The sequence below is a fragment of the Vicugna pacos genome, chromosome 24 (genome assembly GCF_048564905.1).
Source record: "Vicugna pacos chromosome 24, VicPac4, whole genome shotgun sequence".
Taxonomy (NCBI): Eukaryota; Metazoa; Chordata; class Mammalia; order Artiodactyla; family Camelidae; genus Vicugna; species Vicugna pacos.
Window position 1 is genome coordinate 13963035 of NC_133010.1, and position 25397 is coordinate 13988431.

Consider the following 25397-nt stretch of genomic DNA (forward strand, 5'->3'; position numbering starts at 1 on the left):
AGGAAAACTGTTTTTGTTTGCATGACTTGGGTTTGAGTCTTCTGAAGATCTCCACGGTACCATTTTGGTTCGCTAGCGGATTTTAGCCCAAGGAGAAAACAAAAGACTTTAAAATATGGTCTCAGCCCATTTACTCTATGGCACCAACGGCATTTCAACTTTCCCCTGGAGTTCAATGCCTTCTTCTATGGTTATAGAACCCTTATTTTATTTTTCCAGCTGGACACATGGCCACCCCAAATAAAGACTACCTTTCCAAGCCTCCATTGCTACAGGTGTAGCTGCCTAAGTTCTGGTTAACGTGATTTAAGTTAGCCATGATTTAAGTGGAAATGGTGTATGCAGCTTCTGGGAAGTGCTCTTGAAAAGCGGTTGGTCACTTTTTTCCCCCGATGGTCGGGCTGGAATGTGGGGATGGTAGCTCGTGCCTGGAGCGGGAGCACAGCAAGGAGTGGAACTCATCCACGGAGGAACATTGAGAAGGGGGATGCCTGGGGCCAGGCTGTGCAGGGATCACACACTGGGCTGGGACGGCCCATGTTTTTATATTTAAGCCACTGTTATTCTGAGTTCTCTGACACTTGATATTGACTCATATCCTAATAGACAGGCTGCTTACGGCAGATGGTGACGAGAGACCCCGGGGGAAGATGCAGCAGAGAGATGGTGGGAGGTGGCTATTCAGGAGGTAGGGGCAGGGACTCTGCAACATTTTACAACTGCCATGGGGGTGGTGGGGCCCCCCCTGCCGACCCTGTGGGTCGAGCGGAATGGAAATGGAGAAGCACCGTCCATTTAATATCAGGACAAAAGTTTCCACCTAAATCCCTACACATTCTTGTTCCCTTTAACCTCTGTTCTACACTCCCGGTGTCAGCGTCACCACCTGACCTTTCTGTTACGCTGCCCGTAACACAGCACCTGTCACAGTAGAGCAGACCCACCTCAGCTCTGTCCTGCCAACAAACAAAATATATTATTATTATTGCAACTCTGTATTTCACGAAGGCATGTGACCGAAATCTGTAGTAACCATCTTACTCTAATGGCCTAAGACGTCAGAAAGACTTCTCAATCAGAAAAGAAGACACCTTGCATAGACAGCGGGTTATCTGACCTTGTCTTCAGGGGGTGCCCCTTCGTTGTTCCACGGATGCAGCATCTCTATGGTACCGGGGATGGGGGTGAAGCCTTTGGCGCCCTTCCCACAATGGCACATCAGCAGCAGAAGGGGTACCACTGCACGGAAACAAAATTGAGTCCAGAGAAGGTTAGTCTCGACAGATTTATAAATTTACACTGTATAATTCTTGAATTAGCATAGCACTTCTGGAGTGCAATCTTCACGTATTCACAGCTCTCTTTTCCTTTCCTTCCCTGGTGCCAACCTCACCAAGCTTGTTTTGAGTGACTTATGCCACAGCCTACAGGCAAGATGAGGGAGCCGTACGGAACGAGAGGCCTGGTCCATTCCAAAGACTGTGTGCGGGCCCTGGCTGCGGTCACCGAGCGGAACACCAAGGCTGGATTCGATAGGATCCAAATCATTAAAACCGACTTAAAGACTTAAATTTTTGTTTTTTTAGAACAACTTTAACTTTTAATATGAAAAAAATTCACCATCTAGAATACATATATGTGTTAAAAAAAATCAAAAGTTCCTAAGGGTAGAAAAACTGTAATATGTTAAAACATTCTAGAACACTGGAGCTTCTGTAATACTTCACTTTACCACAGGGTAGGATTTGGCAGAGGCATGACTCACTGGGGTTCCAGTTAACCTTTGAATCATCTAAGTACTATTTTCTAAAATTATTCTACATTTATAATATATATATATATATAAAACACTTTATATATATATATATTATATATATAAATATATATTTTAATATATATGAATATATATATATAAAATGTTATACATATAACATTTCATCCAGAATTCAATAAAATTTCAGAGCTCCTTCCTTCAATTTTATTCTACCTCCAGGAGGCAGCGAAGGCCAATGCTGGCCCCACGATCAGTAGAGAAAAGAGTTAACGGCATCTGCAAGCAGTCCACCTCGAACTTAGCTTTTACTGAAACTCCCACCTGGCAGCTCCCAGTGATGAACTGACTGCTCCCTAGATTCCTTTTTATGTAATAGTAACTATGGTTACTGGGTGTAATAAGAAGACGAAAATCAGCCAGGGGTGATGCAGCAAACGTGTATCCAGTGTCTGCCATGTGCCAAGCACCACATCAGGCCCTGGGAAATCTGAGAGAAGGCAGTGCGGGGAATCCCCAGATCAAAGATGCAGCCCTGCCCACCTGTGAACCTGGTGAGCCGTCACAAGCCAAATGGTATAAAAGCGCACTGCACACTGTGGAGTGGGGTGCACTCAGTCGCACATCTGCCAGTGGCTTGGACGAGCGCCTCTAGCGACGCTGAAACGGCCGAGGCTGCCTTGGAGGAGGCCTGCTGCCCGAGCGCAGGGGTCACGTGCAGCGGTTCTGCCCGACCCCAGGCTGCAGTCGTCTGTTCTTCCGTGACAGGAACCCCGAGGTCGTTGGAGGGCGTGCGGGGCGGGCAGCAGTGGTTGTCATTGTTGGGAAGAGACGTGTGCTGTTGGTGCAGGCGAAGGGGCAAGCCAAGCAGAGGGTCTGGGGAGGGGGGCGCTGACAAGCTGCACGTGTCAAGCAAGGATCAGTGGGTATAAGATGAGTTTGTACAATGACCTTGTGGCCATAATCTAAATTCATGCAGCAAGTATCTTCTGAGAGCGTTCTCTGCACCAGGCACCGTTCTAGGCACTGGGCACAAGAGAACAGAGGACCTCCCTCCCTCCCTCCCTCATGGAGCTCATCAAGATGGGGACACCAACAGGGTTTAGGTTAAAAGGCTGCTGAAGAGTGTGTACAATAACTTGGGTTATTTAAATCAGGAAATGATACATTTTCATAACACAATATTCTGAAGAGCACTCCAATCACTTTCGGTGAATTTATCAAGGATCAATTCTTGTTTCCCTGCCCACCCTCAAAAGCATTCTAGCGTGATTATAGAAAAACTAAAGATGTCAATGACTACTGCAGTAACAAAGTACTAAAAAAAGAAAAAGAAAATGAAAACCTCCAAAAGGCACTAAAATTAGTAGAAGAGCTTAAGTGCAGCTTTTATAACACTTACGTAACAAGAGCAGAAGGGCAAAAATTATGAGCGCAGTAGCCGCAGGTCCCAGGCCAACGTAGGAGTCAGACCACATTTCTGCACAACCACTGCCTTCCACGCACTTACAAACTGTGAGCGTGAGGATCTGCTTCTCAGGGCAGCTGAAGCCCTGACTATCTGCAATCTGCAAGTGGATTTCATTCCTCCCAAGCTTTTGTTCGTTTTGTTGCAGCAGCGCACTGGTGCCTGTGAGGGACAAGAAAATAAAGGAAAATAAACATGAGCAATTACTAAGGCAGGAGCAAGATTAAATTACAGAAACATTCTCTTAAAAAAATTTATTGAGGTATAGTTGATTTACAATATTATAGAAGTTTCAGGTGTACAACATAGTGATTCACAAGTTTTAGAGGTTATACTCCACTTATAGTTATAAAATATTGCTTGTGCTGTACAACATATCCTTGCGGTTTATTTATTTTATACATAGTGGATGGTACCTCTATTAATCTCATCCCGTCTTGTCCCTCCCTACTTCCCTCTCCCCCCTGGTGATTACTGGTTTGTTCTCTGTATCTGTAAGTCTGCAGAAACACTCTTTAACTGTAGTCATATTAAGCTCCAGTTAAGAGCTTTATTCTTCTATAACTTCTCTGTTGAATTCACAGTGTGTGTTTGATGATGAAATTAGTCCAGACACTCCACCTTATTGTATAACCAAGGAGAAGAAAGCCTGGGTTACAGAATCCTGTCTCCATGTGTCTAAGGCTAGGGAAGAAATTCAAGAGCTCATCCAATCCCAACATCCGTATCTCTGTATCCTGAGATGGAGAAATCCATTATGTGTCTGGAGAGGCAAGGGCGTAAGCATAGAGGGTTGAAACGCAGTAGCCAGACTGCCTGGGTTCAAATCCCACTTCCAGCCCGGTGGCTGGGGCCGGGGGAGAGGCACAGACAGACTCCTTTCCATGTTGTGTCCATCACTTACCAGCTTTGTGACCTCGGACAAGCGACTTAAGTCCAAAGTTTCCTCGGCTGTCACCAGGGACTAACGTTACAGGATAAGGAGTAAATGTGAAGGTCTAGCAGACGGGCACGTGGAACACGATCAGTAAGTGGTATTTTGAATGGAAACATCGTCACCAGACGTCGAGAATTTTAGAAGACACCCATGGTGACGCCTGTGCTTAGAAAGGCAAGGCAACCCTCAGCTATAAGACAGCGACTCCCAGAGCCATTTGGAGAAAAAAACCCAGCTACATTCAGATATCAGATGTCCACGTTCCTTCTCTGCCTCCAAATGGGACACTTAAATGATTAGTCCAATCAAAGACACCATGTCTACGGTTCAGAACCACATTTTAAAACCTGTGCTGGAAATCTAACTTATGGACGAGAAAAAGTATTTAAATATGGAGTCCAATGATTTTGCTTACTTTCCTGGCGCACTATTCTCCACTTCTCTGCCATGCCAGCCGGCTTGTCAATGACGGAGAAACTGAAAGGCCAGCTGTTCTGGGGTCCATCCAGGTCCTCTGCGGTCACGTTCACATACTGCGCGTCGTCACAGACGCTCCGCACTGGGTCGATCAGCGTAGGGCAATTGTCATTGATGTCTTCTACCATGATAGCAATGGTGCCAGTGATGGTTTTTCTAGGATATTCTTAAAAACAACAACAACAAAATGTATATTTTGGTTTTACTGCTCACAACAGACACAGTTTGGATTCTCTTGCCAACTGGGTAAGGAGAAAGTACTCGCCAAATCAAGGACACTTCCCATCTTAGATATGTTTTCATATTCAGATCAAGTAATGTCTTTTAATCCACTAAATAAGTAGCAATGTGAAGGTTTACCCATCTGACCTTTCTATAAGGTCAAAACACAAGTCTCTGATGCTGAAAAGTAAAATCTAAATAAACATAACCAAGAAAAAACACCTATTTAATAACTTACCTTCTGTTATAGCCACAATCTTTACAGTGTAGGTACCATTTTGGACATATCTGGATTCATAATCAGGAATTTTTACAAGTCTAATTTCAGATGTGGCAGAATCCACGGAGATCCAATTGTCTATATCTTCGAATTTGGCATATCTGTTACAAAACAAACACAAAATTAATTATGAGTTCTGGATAAACTGAGAATATCTACAACTAATATCTACAACCCTTTTAAGCTTAATTGTTGCTCCATGATGTATGTTCTTATTACAGGCATTAGTTTGGAGTGTTTTGAAATTTCTTGAAACTATTCTAAAAGCCCCTCTCTTTGCTGTGTATCACACTTTGGAACCTTCCTTATTTCTCTAACACACCCCAGGCATCTGTGCCAGGGCCACCATCCCCTGCCTACTAACCCGGGGTGGGGGATTTACCAGTTGCTCTTCGGTCTGTCTTACAACCTTTTGATCTAGTCTCCCTTATATTTGGAGTTAACCTTTGCAGGATAACTTAGTTACCCAAAAAAAACTCGTGGAGAAAAGCAGCTGATATTCTACTGTTTATCAGCATGCTGTCAATATTTAAAAATCTCAGTTAAAAAATAATCAGTGACTGCCTTAAACGGAAGCATTTTAAATGGGGGATATTGTTCATTGTCAGGAGCAATAGGCTTCTTTCAGGTAGAAATGGTTGAGTGAAAACAATGCTGCTAAGGTGATTTCTGGGTTTCTTCCCTCAGAGCAAAGGAGAGTTAGTTTGGAGAGACAGCTTTGGGAAGGCAAGAGCACTCATATTATGTTTTCAGAAATGCATGTAATTTAATACCATTGATTTTTAAAATATATCCAAATACAAATATAAACCAAACATATGAGTATTTGGCTTAACCAATCAGATGAATAGTTTCTTTTCTTTTTTGGGGGCAGGAGGAGGTAATTAGGTTGGTTTGTTTGTTTATTTTTAGAGGAGGTACTGGGGATTGAACCCAGGACCTTGTGCAGGCTAAGCATGCGCTCTATCGCTTGAGCTATATATCCTCCTCCAATAGTTTATTTTCTGTTTAGTGGCTCTTGAGGCACACAAAAATGAGTGGCTAATTTACAACAATATTTATTTATAATGACTATTTAAGAAAAATTCCAACTATACTCTTGAACTGAATGTTCCTACTTTTTAATATTGTTACTAGTAAATGATGATACACTTGGATTTTCACAAATGTTTCTGAGTTTCATGTCTGGAGTTTTAAAGCTTAGACTTAACCTGCCGGCAATACTTTCCCGCATTATACTTGTAACAAAGACACAGTTACAGTGACAAGAATCACATTTCACAATGGAATGTTACGTGTGACCTCGCTGAAGGAATTTTCTAACTGTTTCCTATTGTGAAAATTAGACACCAAAGTAGAATAGCAGCTCATGGGTCGTGTCAAATCTCCATCGACAACCAACGTATATGAATAATCAGTAAAAGAGTAAACTACGACAAAGTTAAGAGAGTGATTCTTCTGTTTTTGTCCTTATCAACATTTCTTTTTTTAAAAAAATTTTTTCCTTTATTTTTAATTGCTTTGGAGCAGGGAAAATTAGGTATTTATTTATTTATTTATTTATTTATTTATTTATTTATTTATTTACATGGAGGTCCTGGGGATTGAACCCAGCACCTCACGTGTGCTAACGACATTCTCTACCACTGAGCTACACCTTCCCCCTCAACATTTCTAAATTAGGCGGGTACTGGAAAATTACTGGACTTAGGTGTGCCTCTCATTCCTTACCTGTAAAACAGCAGGGTGGAATTAATCTTTAAGATCATTCTCATTCTAAAGTTCTGTAATTGTATGCTAAAGAATGAAATACTTTCGAGAAGTAAACGTGGTTCATTATTTTCAACATTGAACATACAATCTTTTGATATAGTCATAACTCTTAATAAAAACAGCAACCAAAATTGGTTAGATGGAAAGAGAAATTTCAAAAGACAGCTAAAATATTATTGGAGGATAATCAACTAGAACATCTCAGTCTCTCAGTGTTCGGTGTGAAAAATCATATGGAACATTCATCCTCAATGCTGGGGGTGTAGGTAGAGACTGCTTTGTTAGGTTTAGAGCCGTTGAAATAAAAACTAGATGACAGAATTCAAGAGAAGCTAGACTGGTTCCTGAAGGTGAGGTGGGCAAAAGGGGTCACCACGACATTACAGAAAATACAACGGAAGTTGTTTGTCAATATTATTTTGGAAAACGGTTATTGGCTACTATTGGCTGATGAATTCTATGAAAAGGAGGTTCACTAAAAGGAAAGAGATTGTTGAAGAGCTTCCTCCATATTCCCATTCTGGCTATAGTTGGCTACGCATCTGAGTACAACGTTTCATGGAGGGCTGGTGCCCAGGGACACAGGCAAGCAAACAACTCTGCCAGCAACAGCAGGAAAGCACAGAAGCTGTGTCTTGGGTGGTAGATGAGGCTGCTTCAAACCAAATAACTTAGTAACCAGAACTTCATAAATAATAGCTCTGTTGAGAGTCATCTTTCGATGGCAGGGCTCTGAGATCTAAGATGTAAATCTACTTTGAGATGTGAATGGATCATGCAAACCTAAGGAGTCTCCACAGAGTGGACACAATCCCGTGCCTTCCAGCACGCTGGTGGCACATGGTAGGTTTCCAGTAAAATATATTCTGAGTAAAGGTCACCATGACCGAGAAGAACATGACAAAAGGTTCATCCATCACCGAACCAAACAGCACAGTTTAAATGAAGATCCATTTTCAAGGTTTATGAGCAAATAGAATTAGTCTCCCCATATTCCAATACATTTTGCAGCTACTTTGATTTCTCTTAATCAAACCCATGCTGAGTGGGAATTTGCAGCAAATTTTATTTGCTACTTACTACCTTACCTCTAACACCCTTTCAGGAGATAAGACAGATGTTAGGAAGTTTCTTTCTGAACTTTCTTTGCTGCTTTTTAGCCTTCTCAGAACTGTTTTGAGGTGAGCCACCCAACCTCTGCCTCACACTCAGGTGGTGGAGGGACGGGGGTCCTGGGAGAATGTCCTTGCCCTGCAGTGACCAGTAGAACTCCAGGAAACTGAATCTACAGAACTTTGGGGGATTATGATGGCAGGGTGTGAAAGAGCGCAGTGTTCAAATTTCATTATGATTTTTGAAAACTGGCATTCAAAGTAATTAAAAACGAGGAGCTAGTATTCATAACCATCTCTTACTTCACCCGGGCCAGTTGTCCAGTGTCTTCATCAAACGCCTGAAATTTCCCCATTATTGGGTTCTGGCTTGATATTTCCTTGCTCTCGCTAGTGTGAAATCTGATTGTGCTGCTTTTAAAATAAACGCCTTCTTTCACATTTGTCACTTTTACTCTGATGGGAATGGCTGTAGGCTTGTATTTATTCTTCACTGATTTGTGAAAAGCTGCTTTATTAGTGACAATAATGCTGAAGTTAAGACTCTTCATTTCTTCATAATCTACTTCCTAGAAAGGCAAAAATCAAAGGGAATTCTTATAAAAGGGAAAACAAAACCCAAACACACACACGTGCGGTTTTAATGTTAGATATAATTTAAAACACGAGAAATACAGCTACACTGAGTGTTCCAACTCTTATTTGGATATCATGGCATTAAAAAGTCTCTGTCAATTTGGATATTCATAAATGTTAAGGATATTTAGAAAGCATCCCAATGTATTTTATTTAAAGTCAAATCCTTTAACATACATATATTTTTTATTTTTAGCAACCTGATGTGGTTTTTTTCTTAGTAAAAAAAAGTTAATGGACATGCAATGTAAGTTAACATTCCTTAAAATGTGTTCCAGGGGTTTGTTCTGGTGAAAAGGGCTGCGTCAAGCAGGGGCGGCACTGCCAGCCTGGTCCACTAAGCAGCGTGTCGTCAGACTGGGACCTCCTGCAGAACAAACAGCTACTTCACTGTTAAACCCAGGGCATCTCAAATTCGCTTGAACAAAGAATCTAACCTCCTCATTTTTAGCATAATGTTTATTAGTATCTGGTTTGCTATCAATGCAGTAAAAGATTAACTTTCCTCCAGATACTCTGTTCTTTGTGAATCACCCTATTTCTAAAGTACACTTGACATAATCAGTGTATCAGTCAACACGTATTTTATGTTCCAAGTTTTGCCTGTGACTTAATGAAACGGTGTTATGAAAGCTGTAGCTTTGCCTTTTCTTTTAAAATCTGATAAGGTAATTCTATCATAAACCATTTAAACATACATTGATACTCTTCCTTACTTTTATTTGGTTAGATAAAGATCCATCGTGTAATTTTTGTTTAAAAAATTCTGTGGGGTAAGGGTTTTATATGTTTAAGACCCATATGCTTAATAACACTATTTAATTTTTTGTTCATTGATTCAGTGAAGCACAATTAGAACACTGTTTCAAATGTGGCCCTTGTACTACTTGCATGAAACACACACACAAAAGTGTGACCACTTACTAACCACAGAACTTGGGCAAATAGGAATGGCTCCCACATCTAACAACTGTGGTGCCAGTTAAGTGATTATGTAAAACACTTATAAATGTTTGGAACTCAAAATATATCAATTTCCTCCTCTGGACCAACTTGTCCCATTCCAGTTTTGAACACTACGTGCTTACCTTAATAAGGGTCACGATTCCTTCGTTAGTTTGAGTATCAGTTTCTATGCGGAAATAACCGCCTTCATTTCCTGATGCAAAAGTAAAATTTGCTAACCAGTTGTCAGAGCCTACTTCATCCGCGTCAGACACTTTTATGCGTATAACTTCCACATTGGCTTGGTTTTCTTCAACTGTCCCTTCATACTGCAAAACATGAACACACGATTTTGATTTTGATGTAACACAAACAGAGGCGATGTATTTTTAGTTAGGGCTAAAATATGAATAAGTAGGTACATCTGTTATAAAAATAATAGTTACCACTTTATTTTCGACCACAGGTATGTTGTCATTGACGTCCAAAATACGAATCTGAACTTGGGCTTGTTTCACGGGTTTATCTGTTATCTGTCCATTGCCATCTCTTGCTTCTACTGTCAACGTGTAGCTGCTGTGCTCCTGCAGGGCAATGAGAAATATCCAGCTAGGGTGAAAATGAATCTCTCCCAAATCTATCTATCTGGTTTTAGTTCACTTTATCACTGAGGGAATGAACCACCGTGTATTTTATTCGTAAATAAGTTTTATCATCTCTTGTTAATTGTGTGAAGATGCTGTCTGCCATCAGAGCTTTTCTGAAAGGGCAGAAAAGCCTAGAGCAGTTGTCAATATCAAATTCTTAATTACACCATTGGTGATATTTATTGGGTGAGTCCCTCCTTAAAATGGTCTGAGCACGAAAGAGGGTGTTCACGACGTAGTTTGTATATAGGAATTGGTTTTTGTCCCACACTTCATTCCCGGCTAAAAGTCAAGCCAGCAAAAAACTAATCCCCCAGGAAAACTCAGCTAGCGAAGGCAAAACTTGGTGACACATCACACACATTTGGGAGATAAAATTCTTAGAGAATGTGTCCTAGAGAAGGACTTCTCAGATTTTATACCAAAGAGAACCCTTCTCTCCCACATGGTCCCCTTCTGATGGCTCCATTCAATGTGGCTGGAGTTTAAGAAGGAGCCGGAAAAGAAAAGAAGGTCGGGTATAGCTCAGTGGTAGAGCATGTGCTTAGCATGTGTGAGATCCTGGGTTCAATCTCCGGTACCTCCATTAAAAAAAAAAAAAGGAGCCAGGCAACCAGTGTCAGTGCCCAGGGAATCTGTGCAGTACAGAACTGCTCAGCAAAAAGCAGGACAGAAGAGACTCTGGAACCAGCTGCCTGGATTCCAATTCTGACTTATCAGCAGTGCTGGACACACACTTCACCCCTTTCATCCTTGGTTTCCTTCTATGTAAAACGGGGATAATAATTGGATCTGCCTCACAGGGTTTAGAGGTGGGTTTAAAAGGTTAATCTATGGAAGGGGCTTGGAATAGCTCCGGGCACATGGTGAGTGCCCCACAGGTGACAGCCATTATTTTTTGGCTAAATTTCCCATACTTCAGAGACAGAAGCTTGTTTGAAAAAAAAAAAATCACGCTACTAATTCAACATTGTGCCTTCCCATTCTCATTTTATGTGAGAAGGTAGAGTAGAATTTTAGGAATCATAATATTCTTTACTCTTACAAAGATCTTGATAGGGATGTTGAGCACAGTCCTCTCCTTCTCTGGGCAGAGTCAAGTCATTTTTCCAAGCAATACAAAACACGCTGACTGCTCGGACGATGATTCATATTTGATGACAATACGGTGCTCTTAGCATCATCAACATTTTATTGTGCATGCTGTTAAAACCTTTATGTCTGCGGCATTAAGTAAACTTCTATCTCCCTTTTTCATCTAAAATTTCCCCTTTGAGTTAGAAATGAAAAGTGAAATGTTTGAGAAAACATCCTTTTTAGGAAGCTGACTCAAATTTTCCTCCAATTTGGCATTTACGAAAACTCTTTCCTTTATAAATACTTCTATCACCTTAAATAGGACTCCTATTTCCAGCCCTCTTCCTCCCTCTGTACATGCATTAGCAGTAGGAGAGACTCCTCTGACGTTTCATTACAGAGCCACAAATTAAGAAACAATGCTTCAGAACCCTCTAGCCAACAGATCCTGACCGGAAAGCCCCTAGAATTGTGCTGTCCGTATGTAATTTTTAATTTTCTAGCAGCCACATTTAAAAAAGTAAAAAGAAACAGGTATGCTAATTTTAAACAAATCTATTTTATTTCATCCATAGTATTCCAAAATATTATCAATTCAACATGTGATCAACAAAAAAATCATTAAAGTGATATTTTACATTCTTCATTTTCATACTACGTCTTCCCAATCTGGTGTATACTTTCCATTTATATGGCACCTCTCAACCTGGACAAGTCACATTTCAAGCGGTCAATGGCAACATACGGCTTACTGGCTACTATATTGGACAGCACATCCCTAGAGGAGGTTAATTCCAATAGTCATCCAATGAGTGAGTAACACAGAACAAAGTAGGGAAATGAGAAGAGAAAGAAAGAGAGAGAGAGGACAAACCCGAAAGGGCAAAGGAGAACTGAAAACAAGACCAACATCAAATATTAATTTACCTCTCTGTCCAAGGTGATACTGGTTGTATAAATCTCTCCTGTATCTTTGTTTAGGTAGAACACTGGAGGGTAAGCAGGCTCCTGAGACACGATTCTATAGGAAATTTTAGAATTCAGAGTATTGGGCTCATCTGCATCTGTTGCGTTGATTTTCATCACAAGTGTATCTGGCATTGGAAACAAAGGCGTCCGAGATGAAACTCAACTTCCAGCGCACTGACGTACCTTATTAGTTTATTTAATTTTAGCTTGTTCCAAAAAGGATTTCAGGTGCTTATCAAAAATCAGCTTACCAAGATCAAAACATGTAATTGTCTGAGGAAATACACGTGAATGGAGGTAGGAATAGGAAAAATAAGAAGAGGGCGAGGCTGAGGTTAGCACATACAGTTCTCAGGGTGAAGTCCTGAATACCTGCTACAGGAGGGCCGCAAATTTGTTTATGCTAGTTCTAATAACCAACACAAAGACAGGAGAATGAACAGACACAAATACATGCTCGTTAAAAATACAAGCAATTCAGGGGAAGCATGGCTATTCTTTCCACTCTGATCAAAGAGAAATCTCTCCTGCAAGTCCCCCTATGGAGCACGGCATCGAATAATTGCATTGCAGCCTGGCAGGAGAAATACTATCAGTCACAGGTCAGCAAACGACTGCCAGTGGGCCAAACCCAGCAGCGACCTGTTTTTGTAAATAAAGTTTTATTGGAACACAGCCACGTCCGTTTGTTTACACATTGTCCAGGGCTGCTTTCTTGATATGGAGTAGAGTTGAATGGTTGCTATGGGGACCCAACTTGTCACATCAATCTGACAATTAAGTTCTGAGGGGTAAAAAACTTGTAACAGAAAAGCAGTGCTAAACCGAGAGCAAAAGGTTTCTTATGGGTAATACTCAGCCTCCACGAAAACAGAGGATTTAGCGTTCAGCTACACAATGGGGACGAAATGACCTTGGGTGTTCGTTCATGCAAATAACACACTCTTACTTGCCGCACTCAACTCTTCCACGGACCCAACAAAGACATCCTGCGTGAACACAGGCTCATTGTCGTTGATGTCAAGGACCTTAACACGGAGTTCTATGGGCTTCTCTAGGTTGCTCCCTTTCTCGTCCAGAGCGTAACCAATTAGCTGAAATCATGGCATAGATAATAGAAGGGATTCAGTTTAAGCTGAGGTCAGTAAACTACCATAGTCTCAAAAAAAAAAAAACCCCAAAACACAACAACAAAAAAAATCATAACTATTCCCCATGAAAAATGACTAACTGATGAAGGTAAAATTGTTCTTCTTACCAGAAAAAATGGTGTTTCTTCTCGGTCAAGGATGCTGGTAATGTTCAACTCTCCGGTGTCTTTGTTATAGACAAACACACCAAAAGGCGGCTCTGTGATCCCTTTTCCAGTGTACTTGTATGTGATTTTTAGTCCTTTTTCTTCTGCAAGATCAGAGTGGATCTAACATAAAGAGAAGAGAATAATGCCTCAAGTTAAACCCTCTATAACTTACAGGTAACTATTTTTGATAGAACATTTCCCTCTGATGCTGACAGGAGAGAGGTGGGAGAACACAGGTGCTCAGAGGTGCTGGTGTCAGGGAACCGGTTCTAGTCCTGCCTCAGCCACTCACTAACAGTTACGTGATGCTGAGACAGTCACTTACCCTCCTGGGCCTCAGTGTTCTCATCTGTAAAATGGAGAGATACCACTGCCTACCTCTTAGGCTAGTTACCAAATTAAGATATCGTTAGGGGTACATCTTGGTGGGGGTGAATTTTAAATTTATCACATAAGAAGGTAAAAACTGCAGAGTCAAATCACCTCCCTAACTCTATTCAATCATCAGGAAAGTATGAATAAGGCATCCGTCCATAGAAGGGTTAAAATGGTCAAGCGCTTTGCCTGCTTGGGTGCTTCAGCAAATTATAACTTGCTCGGTCTTCTGTAGTTATCACCTTCGTCCTCTATAGTTTTATTTGTATCTCTAATTCTTCATTAGTAAATGTGTCTCTGTGGCCCCCTACTGGGTCCTCAATTTCTTTCTTCAGACATCACTGAAGCCATCACCACCCACCTGCCTGGCTAGTTCTTTGTCCTGGAATCTTAGGATTAGCCACACGCTTCCCACAGGAGTCCCAACATGCACTGCGGCAGGGGGGCTGCTGCTGACAATGATCAGATGGGGCCCCCAACCTCCGTGACACCTGTTCTGCTCCCGGAGTGGAATGGTGACCCTGGAGCAGTCCCACGATCACTTTCCACTGAGCCCCCTCTCTCTGTCTGTCACTACCTTTCTCTGGGTTTCTGTTTGTCTCTCTTTTTTTGCCAAGTACATGCATATACACACACAACATATGTGTATGTGTATATACATATTATTTCCATATTTATAAAGGGTATTCTAGATCTTTATGCACTGATCATATACATTATATAATTTCACTTATGTTAAAAATAAAACCAAACTGTGTGTAGACGTAACTGTTGGTTTGTATATACATACGTATGCATATAAGAGTATGTATGTATATACACATTTATGCATTTCATAAGATTTAGAAGATAGTAAACTGTTAACAGTGTTAACACAAAATAGAGAATTTGAAAAGTTGGGGAAATATAACGAGATCTTTAGTTTTATGTAAATTTTACTCTTAACAACTTGTCTAGTTAAAATCTGTAAAAAACAGCTAACACTATTAAACCCCCCAAAATCATGTATTTTAGGGAAATCTATTGAAAGAATGTGTGAATGACTCAGATGTCTGTGACCAAACCAAACCAAACAGCTTAACTGCTTGTATACATACTAACATGTAAAGCCATAATTAAAAATTGGGATTTCAGAAGGCTTTTAGGAAAACAACACGTTGCTGGAAAAAGGAAGCTGTCAGCTTCTGTAGCTGCTCTTTCCTTTAAGGAGCTCGTCTCACAAGATGTTTATAAGGTCAGAAAGATGAAGGTAAAACCTCCGTATGAACATTCACTCATTCACACAGACGTTTCCTGAGCGCCTCTCGGACGCGGGCACGGCTGGGGCACAGGCAATGAGCCGAGAGCCCCGAGGACTCAGCCCCTGCCCTCAGGGCGCTTACTCCCTGCGGAGGAATCAGCATAGTGTCCTGGAGGGGAATGCGCGGGACAGACTGCGGGGACTGAGAGACGGGGCGGGGCAGGGGCGGGAACTCTCTCAGGAGGCGACTCTTGGCCAGAGGCTTGATGCTGTGATACGGCAAATATTTGCCAGGAAAGGGTTCCGAGCAGAGGGAATGGCAGGTGCTGAGGGTGAGAGGCTGGAATGAGCGTGTTCAGGGAGGTAGCCGAGTGGGGGTGGGGTGGTGACAGGAGCCGAGGTCAGAGAGGTCAAGGCCAGCACATCCCAAGGGCTCCTGCAGGCCCGGTGGACAGCTGATTCCTTCCACGGCGGTGGGCAGCCGTTGACAGGCTCTCACGAAGGGGATGAACACGCTCTGACTTGTCTTTTCAAAAGATGACTCTGGCCGCTTTCTGGAGAATGGACTGCGGTGGGGGCAGGGGAGCAAGACTGACAGGCGGGGGATGGGGTCAGGGGCTCTTCTGGGAACACAGGTCAGAGATGACACTGACTCCTCTCTGCTGCCACCCGCCTCGGCACACTTACTGAACCCCAAAGAATCAATGCATTTTAGGGAAATCTATTGAAAGAACGTGTGAATGGGTGGGTGGCACTGGAGAGAAGGTGGGCAGCGGTGGAGAGAAGTGGGCAGATCTGGAATATATTCCGGGGGTAGAACTGAGAGTATGTGTTACATTTCTGAAATCCTGGCTGGAATTATAGTGCCACTTACTGAAGTGGGTAGAACTTACGGAGAACAGCTTTGGGGAAAAAATCGAGGGCTCAGATTTCGCACATGCGGAGTCTGAGATATGTACTGGTAGAATTACCATATAATTTATCAAAGAAAATAGGGCCCTCTCAAAGTGAAGGAGAGTTATTGATTGATTAGGGCAGGACAATGGGCACAGACTAGGAGTGTCGCAGGCAGGATGTGTGCTCACCCCACCGCCTATTACATTCTGTTCATTTTGAAAATTCCTTTTCATGTGTAGGGTGGCAGAATATACCTCTCTGGTACAAGAATTATTTCGAGCTGAAAGCAATTGAGAAGAAGCAGACACAAGGAGAGCTCTCTGCCCTTCCCCTATCTGCCTGAAAGCAGGGCATAAATTTGTAAAGATGTCCTGACCCCTCCACCAGGAAGGACAAAAGTTAATCACGAGTAAACCTCAGAGTAGACCTTAGATCTCTATCAGCCTGGAGGCAGGACTAGAGGAATCTACAGAACAGACCTGACTGACTAGCTTTTTCTATTCTGAGTGGCCCATATATTTGCCTTCCCACAGTTTGCTGCGTCTAGGGATTCACGGTCCTTTTCCTTTGTCTTGTCACTTCTCTAAAAATTTATTGTTCCTTTGCTAAGATGCTCTGTAAACCCAAATCTTAACCAAACCTTTGAGTTACTCATCTCGAGGTACTCCCCTGTGTTACATGCGAGAAACACATGTTAATGGACTTCTGTTTTTCTCTTCTTAATCTGTTTTTGGTCTGTCCAATTTACAGGGCCCCAGCCAGAAAGCTAGGAGGGTAGTAGGTCAAAGAACAATGCCCTGTCCCCAACACAGGATAATTTTTAACACTCTGTTAAAGATTCAACTAGCACCAGATTCAACTCTTGGCTGAATCAAAGCCCCACATATATGTACATCCATATATATATATATATATTCAACAATGATGCCGCATCTTCCATAACAGGGAAGAGGACCTTCAAGGAGGCACTACCTGCTAAAATTAAACTCTGCTAATTTTCAAAGACACCTGGAATATTAAAAAGCTCAGTACGTACATTATGTAATTTTCTTAAAATTTTAAAGTGAACGCAAAAGCCCTCACAGCACGCTTGAGGAATGTGCGTGCATTTCCTGTTCCTCTTTAGAGGGTACCTTGGCGATCGGATTCTTTCTGGACAGATCCTCTCCCTCTCGAAGGGCCACGGGGGCCGTGATCCAGGCACGCTTTTGCCTCACTAAGTGAGTATGTTTAGGAAGCTGCTCATTCTCACTTCTTGAGTGTAAAGCCTGCAACAATAAAATAGGGCAAAAAAATTGTTAGGCACCTTAAGACAATTAGTGTGATTAGTACAGCATCCTGAAATTTACTTACTAAAACTTTAGAAACAGCTGTGCCAATCTTAAGGTATAAATTTCACATTTCTCAACAGGCTTCATTTTTGAAGAGGAAACATACACACTCCAGCAAACTGCAGAATTGAAAGGATTGTCTCCAAACCAGTGAAGCAGTTCTTTATCAGTAAGACAAGATTTCCCAGAGTGAAGAGTTAAAATGGCTAAAGAATAATTTAATGACCTTACAAACGGGCAAATTAAAATTAACACACCAAATCAAGTCTTTTTTTTCTTCCTAACTGAAAATGAAGTTTCATCTTTCTGTGGTGCTTTACTAATGTGTTGAATTACTAATGTTTTAAGACTAAATGTTAGTAACTTGTTGATATCAATTTGACTGAAACCAGTCAAAATGTCAGTTAATGAATTTCCTGTTTTAAGAATGAGGTTAAAGGATTAAATTGTCCATCTTTGGTTTTCAGAACCTTCAAGTGGAAAGCTATGCCATTAATTCTCACTTAGGCTTTAACAGATAAACGTATATTTTACCCAAGGAAAATTTCAATAGAGCTGATCTGGTTCGTAAAGATCAGAAATGATTATTACACTAAGGTTATCATTTTACTCATTGTGTTGTTCTGTATAACAAATATTTTATTTCAAACTATTTACACTGGTATTCACCAGGTCATCAAGTTTTTTCTTTGTTTTTAGTTGAAAAAATTCTTCTATAATTAAAAGAGTTAAAATATGTAGTAAACCATTAAAATAACATTAACGTTTATAATGTAAAACCTCTTATTTTTTCGCTCATACTTCATAAAGCATTCACTGTTAACAGCTTGATGAATATCTTTTATGATCTTTTCTTATGACCAAACAGTTGCACATGTAAAAAGGTCCTTTTTAATACAAATGGAAATATACTGTATATCTCATTCTGCCCCCCCTTTTTTTTCATTCAGTACCTCATCATGGGCATTCTTCCATGTACCGTAAATTGTTTTACCATTCTCTTATTGATGGACATTTAGATTGCCAAAAACTGCTGCCATAAACACCCCTGGAAAGAAGTTCCTGTGCACCTGTCTGAGTGGGAATGGCGGAGTCTGAGGGAGGGCGCCTCTTTAATCTGGTAAAGCACAGTTATCTTCCATGAAATTAAGCCTCTAAATTCAAAAGACAGAAATAGTTTCTTTGGTTCCTTACCTCTAAATGGAGTCCATTTCCAAAGTTAAAGCAGATCTGGAAAACAAAATTATTTATTTGTGGTTTAATACAATTTATCACTCAATTCAGCTTAAATACTTTGTGGATGAATAGCCTACCACCTAGGACATTATAGACATTTAAAATAAGGGGCGGTTTAAAACTACTATTCCCCTCCTTTGTCAAAGGGAAACAAATGACAATTTTCCTCCTTGCTTTCCTGCCATGACCAGGACCACGAGAGAAATCTACTTTTTTTTTTTTTGGATGCATTAAGGCCTCCTCCAGGAAACTCAAAACACAGTATCTGAAAAACAAACACTCCTCTTTAAATCTTAGCCACCCCCTTCTCCCTCTCCCCTAACGCTGTGGTTTTCACCTCGAGTTCTCGGGGACCCACTTGTCTCTCCTCAAGGCCTTTAGTGTGAGGTGTACCCCCACAAATCCCATCACCCCCCCAGGGGTCCCCCACACGACTGCCCACATTCAGACTTCATTCCTCAACTTCCTCAGTCCCACCAGCTGTTCCTTTGGCTCTTATCAAGCACTCTGGTCTGACACTGCACAGAACTGAGCAGAGGTACGTTTACTCTACACCTGCACAGCAAACTCCCCTACTGCCTTTTGCTGCACTTTCTCTATAGTCCATTAATCTCCTCTTGGCCTCACTTTTCTCTTGGCTTAATCTGAACCAGCACTTCTAACATGGTGGCCCCATGGGGCTATTTATGCTTAAATTATTTGACATTAATAATTCATTTGCTCAATAGCCACATGAGGCAAGAGGCTTAAGAACGGTTCCATCCCTGCAGACAACTCTACGGACCAATGCTAGAAGATTACTGCCCGCCGTCCCAGTGACTCAGGGGTCCTCACTCTCTTGATCTAATATTTCTGCCTCACTTTCGCCCGCAACTCTGTAAGCCTCACTATTATTCTCTTTAACTCTGTGCTGACAACTTGGCTGGAGGGGGCTAGACAGGCTCACACATCCAGGCTCCCTCCTTCGGGGTATGGGCTGGTTTCCAGGGTGACTTCCAACATGTCTGTTTGCCCAGGAGAGTCCTGCTGTGCAGGCATCCCATTTATTAGCATCCTTTGATTCTCAAAAGTGTGCTCATTAGCTCATAAATTATGCAGTCACCTTATCTTTGCTTTTCTTATTGTATCCCCATCACACCATCCCAAAGTTCCAGAGGGTGCTCCTGTCACACTGACTGCACTCCTGAGCCTCCTCACTTTTAGGAGAGGATCTCACGCTTTATTTGACTGAGATTGTATCTCGATCATCTTCTCCTTCCCTTCTTTCTTTAAGGACGTGGAGTCCTGATGCCTTTCCAAGGTGAACCATCATCTGTGTGCTTTACTTTCAAGTTTTCACTTACTCTCCCACATTTACTTTCTCAAGAAACTTGTTCCTTCCACTGATCTTTCATCTTCACTCGCTACTGGCTAATCAGACGTCTTTATTTCCTTCTCATTGGCTAGTCAAACATACTTAGACCTTACTCATCCTAAAAACAAGCAAACAAAACTTTTTCCTGTTTCTGCTGACACTGACTCTACTACTTGACATCCTTCTTCAGCTGTAATCCAAACTGAAATAACTGTCTATGTTTATTGCCTTTATTTCCCACCTGCTATTTATGTATTTTTTTTCAATCTGTCTTAAATTTGGATTTTTCTCAGTCTTGTTTCCCTTTTTCATGTGCACCTCGGGTCACATGGATCCATGAAGCCTTAGTGGGTAAATCACGGAAGGCAGACCTTTCTTGCAAATGTCTAAGCCTCTTTCGCTTACGTACATCCCCTGAAGGCTTCTTGTAGGGACTTTTCTGCACGTGGTTACTTCACCTTCCTTTCCTCCAACTTGTAGTACGTGTTCCCGCTGCCACCCTTGCAAAGAGGAACTTAAGGATAGTGGATGCTCAGCCTCTAGTTTGAGTCTTTCTAGGGCAGATGAACAACTGTGGCTAATTTTCTACTTTATGGTCAGATAAATGATTCCTTCCTCACGCTCCCTATTACTAGTTTACCCAGCTAGCAATAGCCAGAGATACCGCTAAACAAAGTTGTGCTCCCCAAATTTATGTACTTTCAAAGGTGGCAGGGTATAAAAATAAGTGAAAGCAATGCTGAGTGGATTACTCCTCTCTGCACGTGTCTCTGGTGGGAATTTCCAAAAGGAAAGCCTAGGGACTGGATCCAAGACTCCTCGGTGTCACATCATCAGGGCACATTCTTAAAATGTAATGTATTTCTTGCACAGCCTCCTAACCACTGGTTTCCTCTTCTTTGTTTCTTTGAGTAAATGCAATTATTCTGACCACATATCATGTGTTTCCCCAGGATATGAAGGGAGAAAAAAGCAATTTATAGTCTTCTAGTCAAATGTAAACTCTTCATAAGGATATCGTCATCGACTTTCACTGGAATGTACTTTCTAGACGTTCGTTGTTAAGAAATGCAGAAAATCATATGGTTTAACGTGTATTTTGTTCCCTGGGGATCCTGTTAAAATGAAGATTCCAGTTCAGTGCGCCTGGAGTTCAGCCTTCCCCTCTGCATTTCTGACCAGCTCTCAGATGATGCATGCCGACGTGGTAGGTTCTTGAATCACGCTCGAAGCAGCAGAGTTGTGGGATGGGACATGGAGTATCAGTTGTTCATGTAGGGATATAGACAAGGAAGCCCACCTACTCACTGTTGCCTCGGTAGTTAACACAGGAAACTTGGTCACTCTTGATCGCTAACATCTTGAACGCTGAGAATCTTTTATTTCATGAATTTACTTATTCTTAACAATTTAAAAACTTATAAACTACGAACACAGTCAGTCCTCACCTGCGGATGTAGAACAGGTGTATACAGAACCACAGATACGGAGTAAAATGTACTACCCCACTTGACACAAGGTACTTGAGAATCCGTGGGTTTTGGTATCTGAGGAGACCCTGTAACCAGCCCCCTGGGACACAGAGGGAGGACTGTATATACACAAGCAGAGTGAACAGTACAATGACCTCCAGATAGCTAACACCCAGGTTCAACCATCATCTAGCATGCTTTGTTTTCTCACTGACCCATTGCTTCTGAAGGGGTTTTACCTCACTTAATTTTACTATTGTTATGGCAGCATTTGATTTTTGAGAATTTCCCTAAATGCTTTTTTAAAAAATTCAAGTACAGTTGACATACAGTATTGGCTTCAGCACCCACTTCTTTTTAAATAAATTTTTTACACACTTCTTTTACTCGGTGTCTCTTCTTACAAAGGCACGAATCCCACCATGGGCCTCATCCTCATGACTTCATCTAAACCTAATGATTAACTCACAAAGGCCTCACCTCTAAAAACCATCACGTTGCAAGTCAGGGCTTCTACGTATGAATTTTGGGGGAACACAAACATTCAGTCTGTAACAACGCGTAAGAGAATCTGGCCAATGAAACATCAAGAGTCTGAAAAAAGATTCTCCTCTCTAGGGAGACAAGCATTTGCACAGCCTCTCTTTTTACCTCCTTCTACAGATTGTTGAGCAAGGATGTGACATTTGGAATTGTGACAGCCATCTGTGACCATGAGTAGAAAGCTGATAAAATGGCAGGGAAGCCAAATCGAAGCCGTAACATCTTTGAATTATAGAATCGGTCAAATCTGGAGCCACTCCATCTCTGGACCATTTCTTATGAGATAGAAAACATTCTTTTAATTTAATCTTTTAGTTGGGTTTTGGTACTTGTATCTGAAAGCAACTTCACTAATATACCCATTTCGCAGAGTTATTTCACAAATTAAAAGAACTAATACGTAAAGGGGCTGATTGCAATGACTGGCACAGAGCAGGCACTCAATGAATAGAAGTACGATGGTATTTCCTCATTTCTAAGACTTGCATTTCCCTCATCTTAAAATTCCTGAAATCTGGATTTATTTATGCCTTCCATTTCCCAAGCTCCTATAACATGCTAAGTAATAGAATATTCCTGTCCTCTTTGATTCCTACATGTTGGGGAGATGGACAAAAACAGGTTGTGATAAGAGCTGTAAAGAAAATTAAAGTAGGGACAGAGAATTAAAGTAGAGAAAGATCTAGGACTGTGGGGAGGCTCTCGGAAGAGGTGACATGTACATAGAGACTGGTATAGGATGCAGGAGCAAGCTGGGCAGAGTCCTGTGGAAGGAACAGCCAAGCCACGAGGCCATGCTGACGTCAAGGGGGCAGAGTCAGGGCAGACGATGTCGGGGTGCTGGTAATCTGTTTCTTGACCTGCTTGCTGGTTACATGGTATGTTCAGATTGTGAAAATTCAGTAATTTAATTAGTACCTTCACTAAAAAGTTACCAAAACTGATGTGCATATCTAAAGCTGAGGGTCTCTTGGAATCTAACTAATAGTTCTGCTGTGTGCATTTTATAGCATCTATTGTGGTAGCCTGTTTTCACAGACACTTAATAATGACATGACAAACTGAAATATTTAGTCCACATTCATGGTACAAAAAAATCCCAAAAGAATTATACCAACATTTTGTCAATTGTGGAACTGTTTGTTTATTTGACTAAGGAAATAGCTGAGATCTTGACTGCTCCTTCCTAAAGTAAATGATTTGGATATTTCCTTGGGACTCTGTATCTCACAGAGCACATTCTTAATTTAGAACAGCAGTTCTCAACTGGGGGAGATTTTCTGCACACGCACTAACCACCCTCTCCCTCCCCAGCTCCTGCCACCCTGAGGTCACCTGGGGTACTTGGTAAAGTCTGAAGACATTTTTGCTTATCAAATCAGAGTTGAGCGGGTGGTGAGTGCTACCGGCATCTACTGGGCAAAGACCAGAGATGTTGCTCAACATCCTACAATGCACAGGGCAGTCCCTCCCGAAATAGCAAAATGCAAAGGTTGAGAGACCTGAATTTAGACCATGTTTGTCTGATTGGAAGTTACTGTAGTTAACTATGGTCAAGAAGGTCACACAAGTTCCGGACACTGTGGACTTCTGTAAATTTGAAGACTGGTAGCATACTGCAGACAATATAAACGGAATAATGGATGCACTCTGTCTTCTGTCCTCCATTCCCACTCCGTCCCACTTCCCTTTGACCATTCTCAGTTCTGCAGGTCTGAGTGATGTCCTGTGCAGATGCTACAGAAGGGTTTCAAGCATTGGAAGGATGCCTGGACAGGATGACCTCCCAACTACGAAATCTGTAACTCTTTTTTTCTCATATGGAACTTAGTGGTAGAAAAATGTCACATGCAACACGCTTTTGAGACTGAAGAAAAGTAAGTTTCTAGTCTCTATATTCAAAGAAATAGTGTTTTTAGTTGAACCAGACAAATCCTTCAAAAGCTCTCCCATTAGATCAGATATATGTGCTGTAAAAACTGGCCTTCTTGGTAACTGACAAGAAAAAAAATTTTTTTTTCGGCAGAGGCAAGAGGGAAGGTCAAATATCACTGAAAAAAACAACCAATCAATGTGCTATTTGTTTCCAAGGTCGCACCCTTAGAAATGACTTCCTGTTCTGAAGTTACCTTGATAAGTTTAACTAACAGAATCCTGGAGACCTTGAGTCACTGAATGACAGCTCCTCCTGGCTGACAGGTTGTTGGTCTTAAGTAGATAATTTTGAAACTTTCTTTGGTGATTCTATGAGTCCGTGGTGAGGTGACCCCTTAAACCTTAATATCTCAGATTACTAGATAACTTATTGCAGATGAGATGTAGAGGGTCCAAAGTAATTTAAAATACTGTTTAAACTTTGAGGCATTATAATGGCTTATTATTTCCATTCAGCCAGAAAGAACCTCACAGAGAAGGTCTGGAGGGTGGTCAATGGATGATCTTCAGGGCCCAGATAGGGGTGACCTAGCACGTGCCTGCCGCCTCTTTAAGCTCACGCCCATCCCTGGACAATCACAGAAACAACTGCTATTTCCCCTTCTTACCCACTCTTCCAACCAGGCAGAATGTTTTAAAATTCTTCGTCTCTCCCTTTCATTGCACAGAGGGCAGAATCAGAAACTGCCTGGAGGGTCCCTGGCTTACTTACCCCCAATCCACTCTTAAAAGTGTTTTCAGCTTTGGCTAAAATAACTTAAAGGGGGGGAAAATGAGATAAAAGAAAGGCCATGGATGACTCTTGTTTATTTCCTCTGATCACATATCCTAACTTTTCGATTTGTGTAGACAGCACTGGTCCTCAGCAGCCTCTTTATTCACAAGAAGGTCTCACAAGACCTCTGCAATGCTACAGTCAGAGGGGTTCAGGTGACCCAGGGTAGGAAGGGTGGACCAGGGATTTTGGTCAGCTACCCTGATACACCTAACACAGGTGAGATTTATCTTAGAATTTCATCTATCGTACTCTTTTCTTCTTTATCTTTTTTTATTTTTGAAGGAGGGGAGGTGGTCTATAAAATTTCTTATTGTATGGCTAAACATCATACCTTATTTAGAAAATTCCAACTTAAAAATCCAACTCTTAAATGACCCACACATAAGCATAATTCCTACGGCAATGTCACTCAACAGTTAGTTTAAATATATAATTATATTCGTTTTCATGGCTGCTAATTTAAAAAAACCCAACAGCCAAGAAAAGCAGATTTTGAACTTTAATTTTTCAACTCTAAATGTGAATTTTAGATAGTAACATTATATACTTTATTAAGTTCAACATACTAATAAAGAATTATAAAGAACTACAGAATAAATTCCATGACAGATCACAATCTTTT

The 25397-nt window shown here is 41.4% G+C and overlaps 2 protein-coding genes across 2 annotated transcripts in view; one reads left to right on the forward strand and one right to left on the reverse strand.

Annotated features, from left to right (window-relative positions):
- B4GALT6 (beta-1,4-galactosyltransferase 6) overlaps positions 1–17722 on the forward strand; it is a 124027-nt gene extending 106305 nt beyond the window's left edge. Inside the window, exon 9 of the mRNA XM_031690316.2 lies at positions 17538–17722. Coding sequence (XP_031546176.1) covers positions 17538–17550 — 13 coding nt within the window. The 3' untranslated portion in view covers positions 17551–17722. The remainder of the gene's footprint in view (positions 1–17537) is intronic.
- The window catches only part of DSG2 (desmoglein 2), a 35642-nt gene that overhangs the window by 3687 nt on the left and 6558 nt on the right, over positions 1–25397 (reverse strand). The window contains exons 2-13 of the mRNA XM_031690314.2: positions 18652–18687; positions 17260–17394; positions 13573–13734; positions 13264–13408; positions 12273–12439; positions 10068–10205; positions 9765–9950; positions 8344–8609; positions 5114–5256; positions 4592–4819; positions 3174–3401; positions 1118–1239 (exon numbers count right to left, since the gene is read on the reverse strand). Coding sequence (XP_031546174.2) covers positions 1118–1239; positions 3174–3401; positions 4592–4819; positions 5114–5256; positions 8344–8609; positions 9765–9950; positions 10068–10205; positions 12273–12439; positions 13264–13408; positions 13573–13734; positions 17260–17394; positions 18652–18687 — 1956 coding nt within the window. The remainder of the gene's footprint in view (positions 1–1117; positions 1240–3173; positions 3402–4591; positions 4820–5113; positions 5257–8343; positions 8610–9764; positions 9951–10067; positions 10206–12272; positions 12440–13263; positions 13409–13572; positions 13735–17259; positions 17395–18651; positions 18688–25397) is intronic.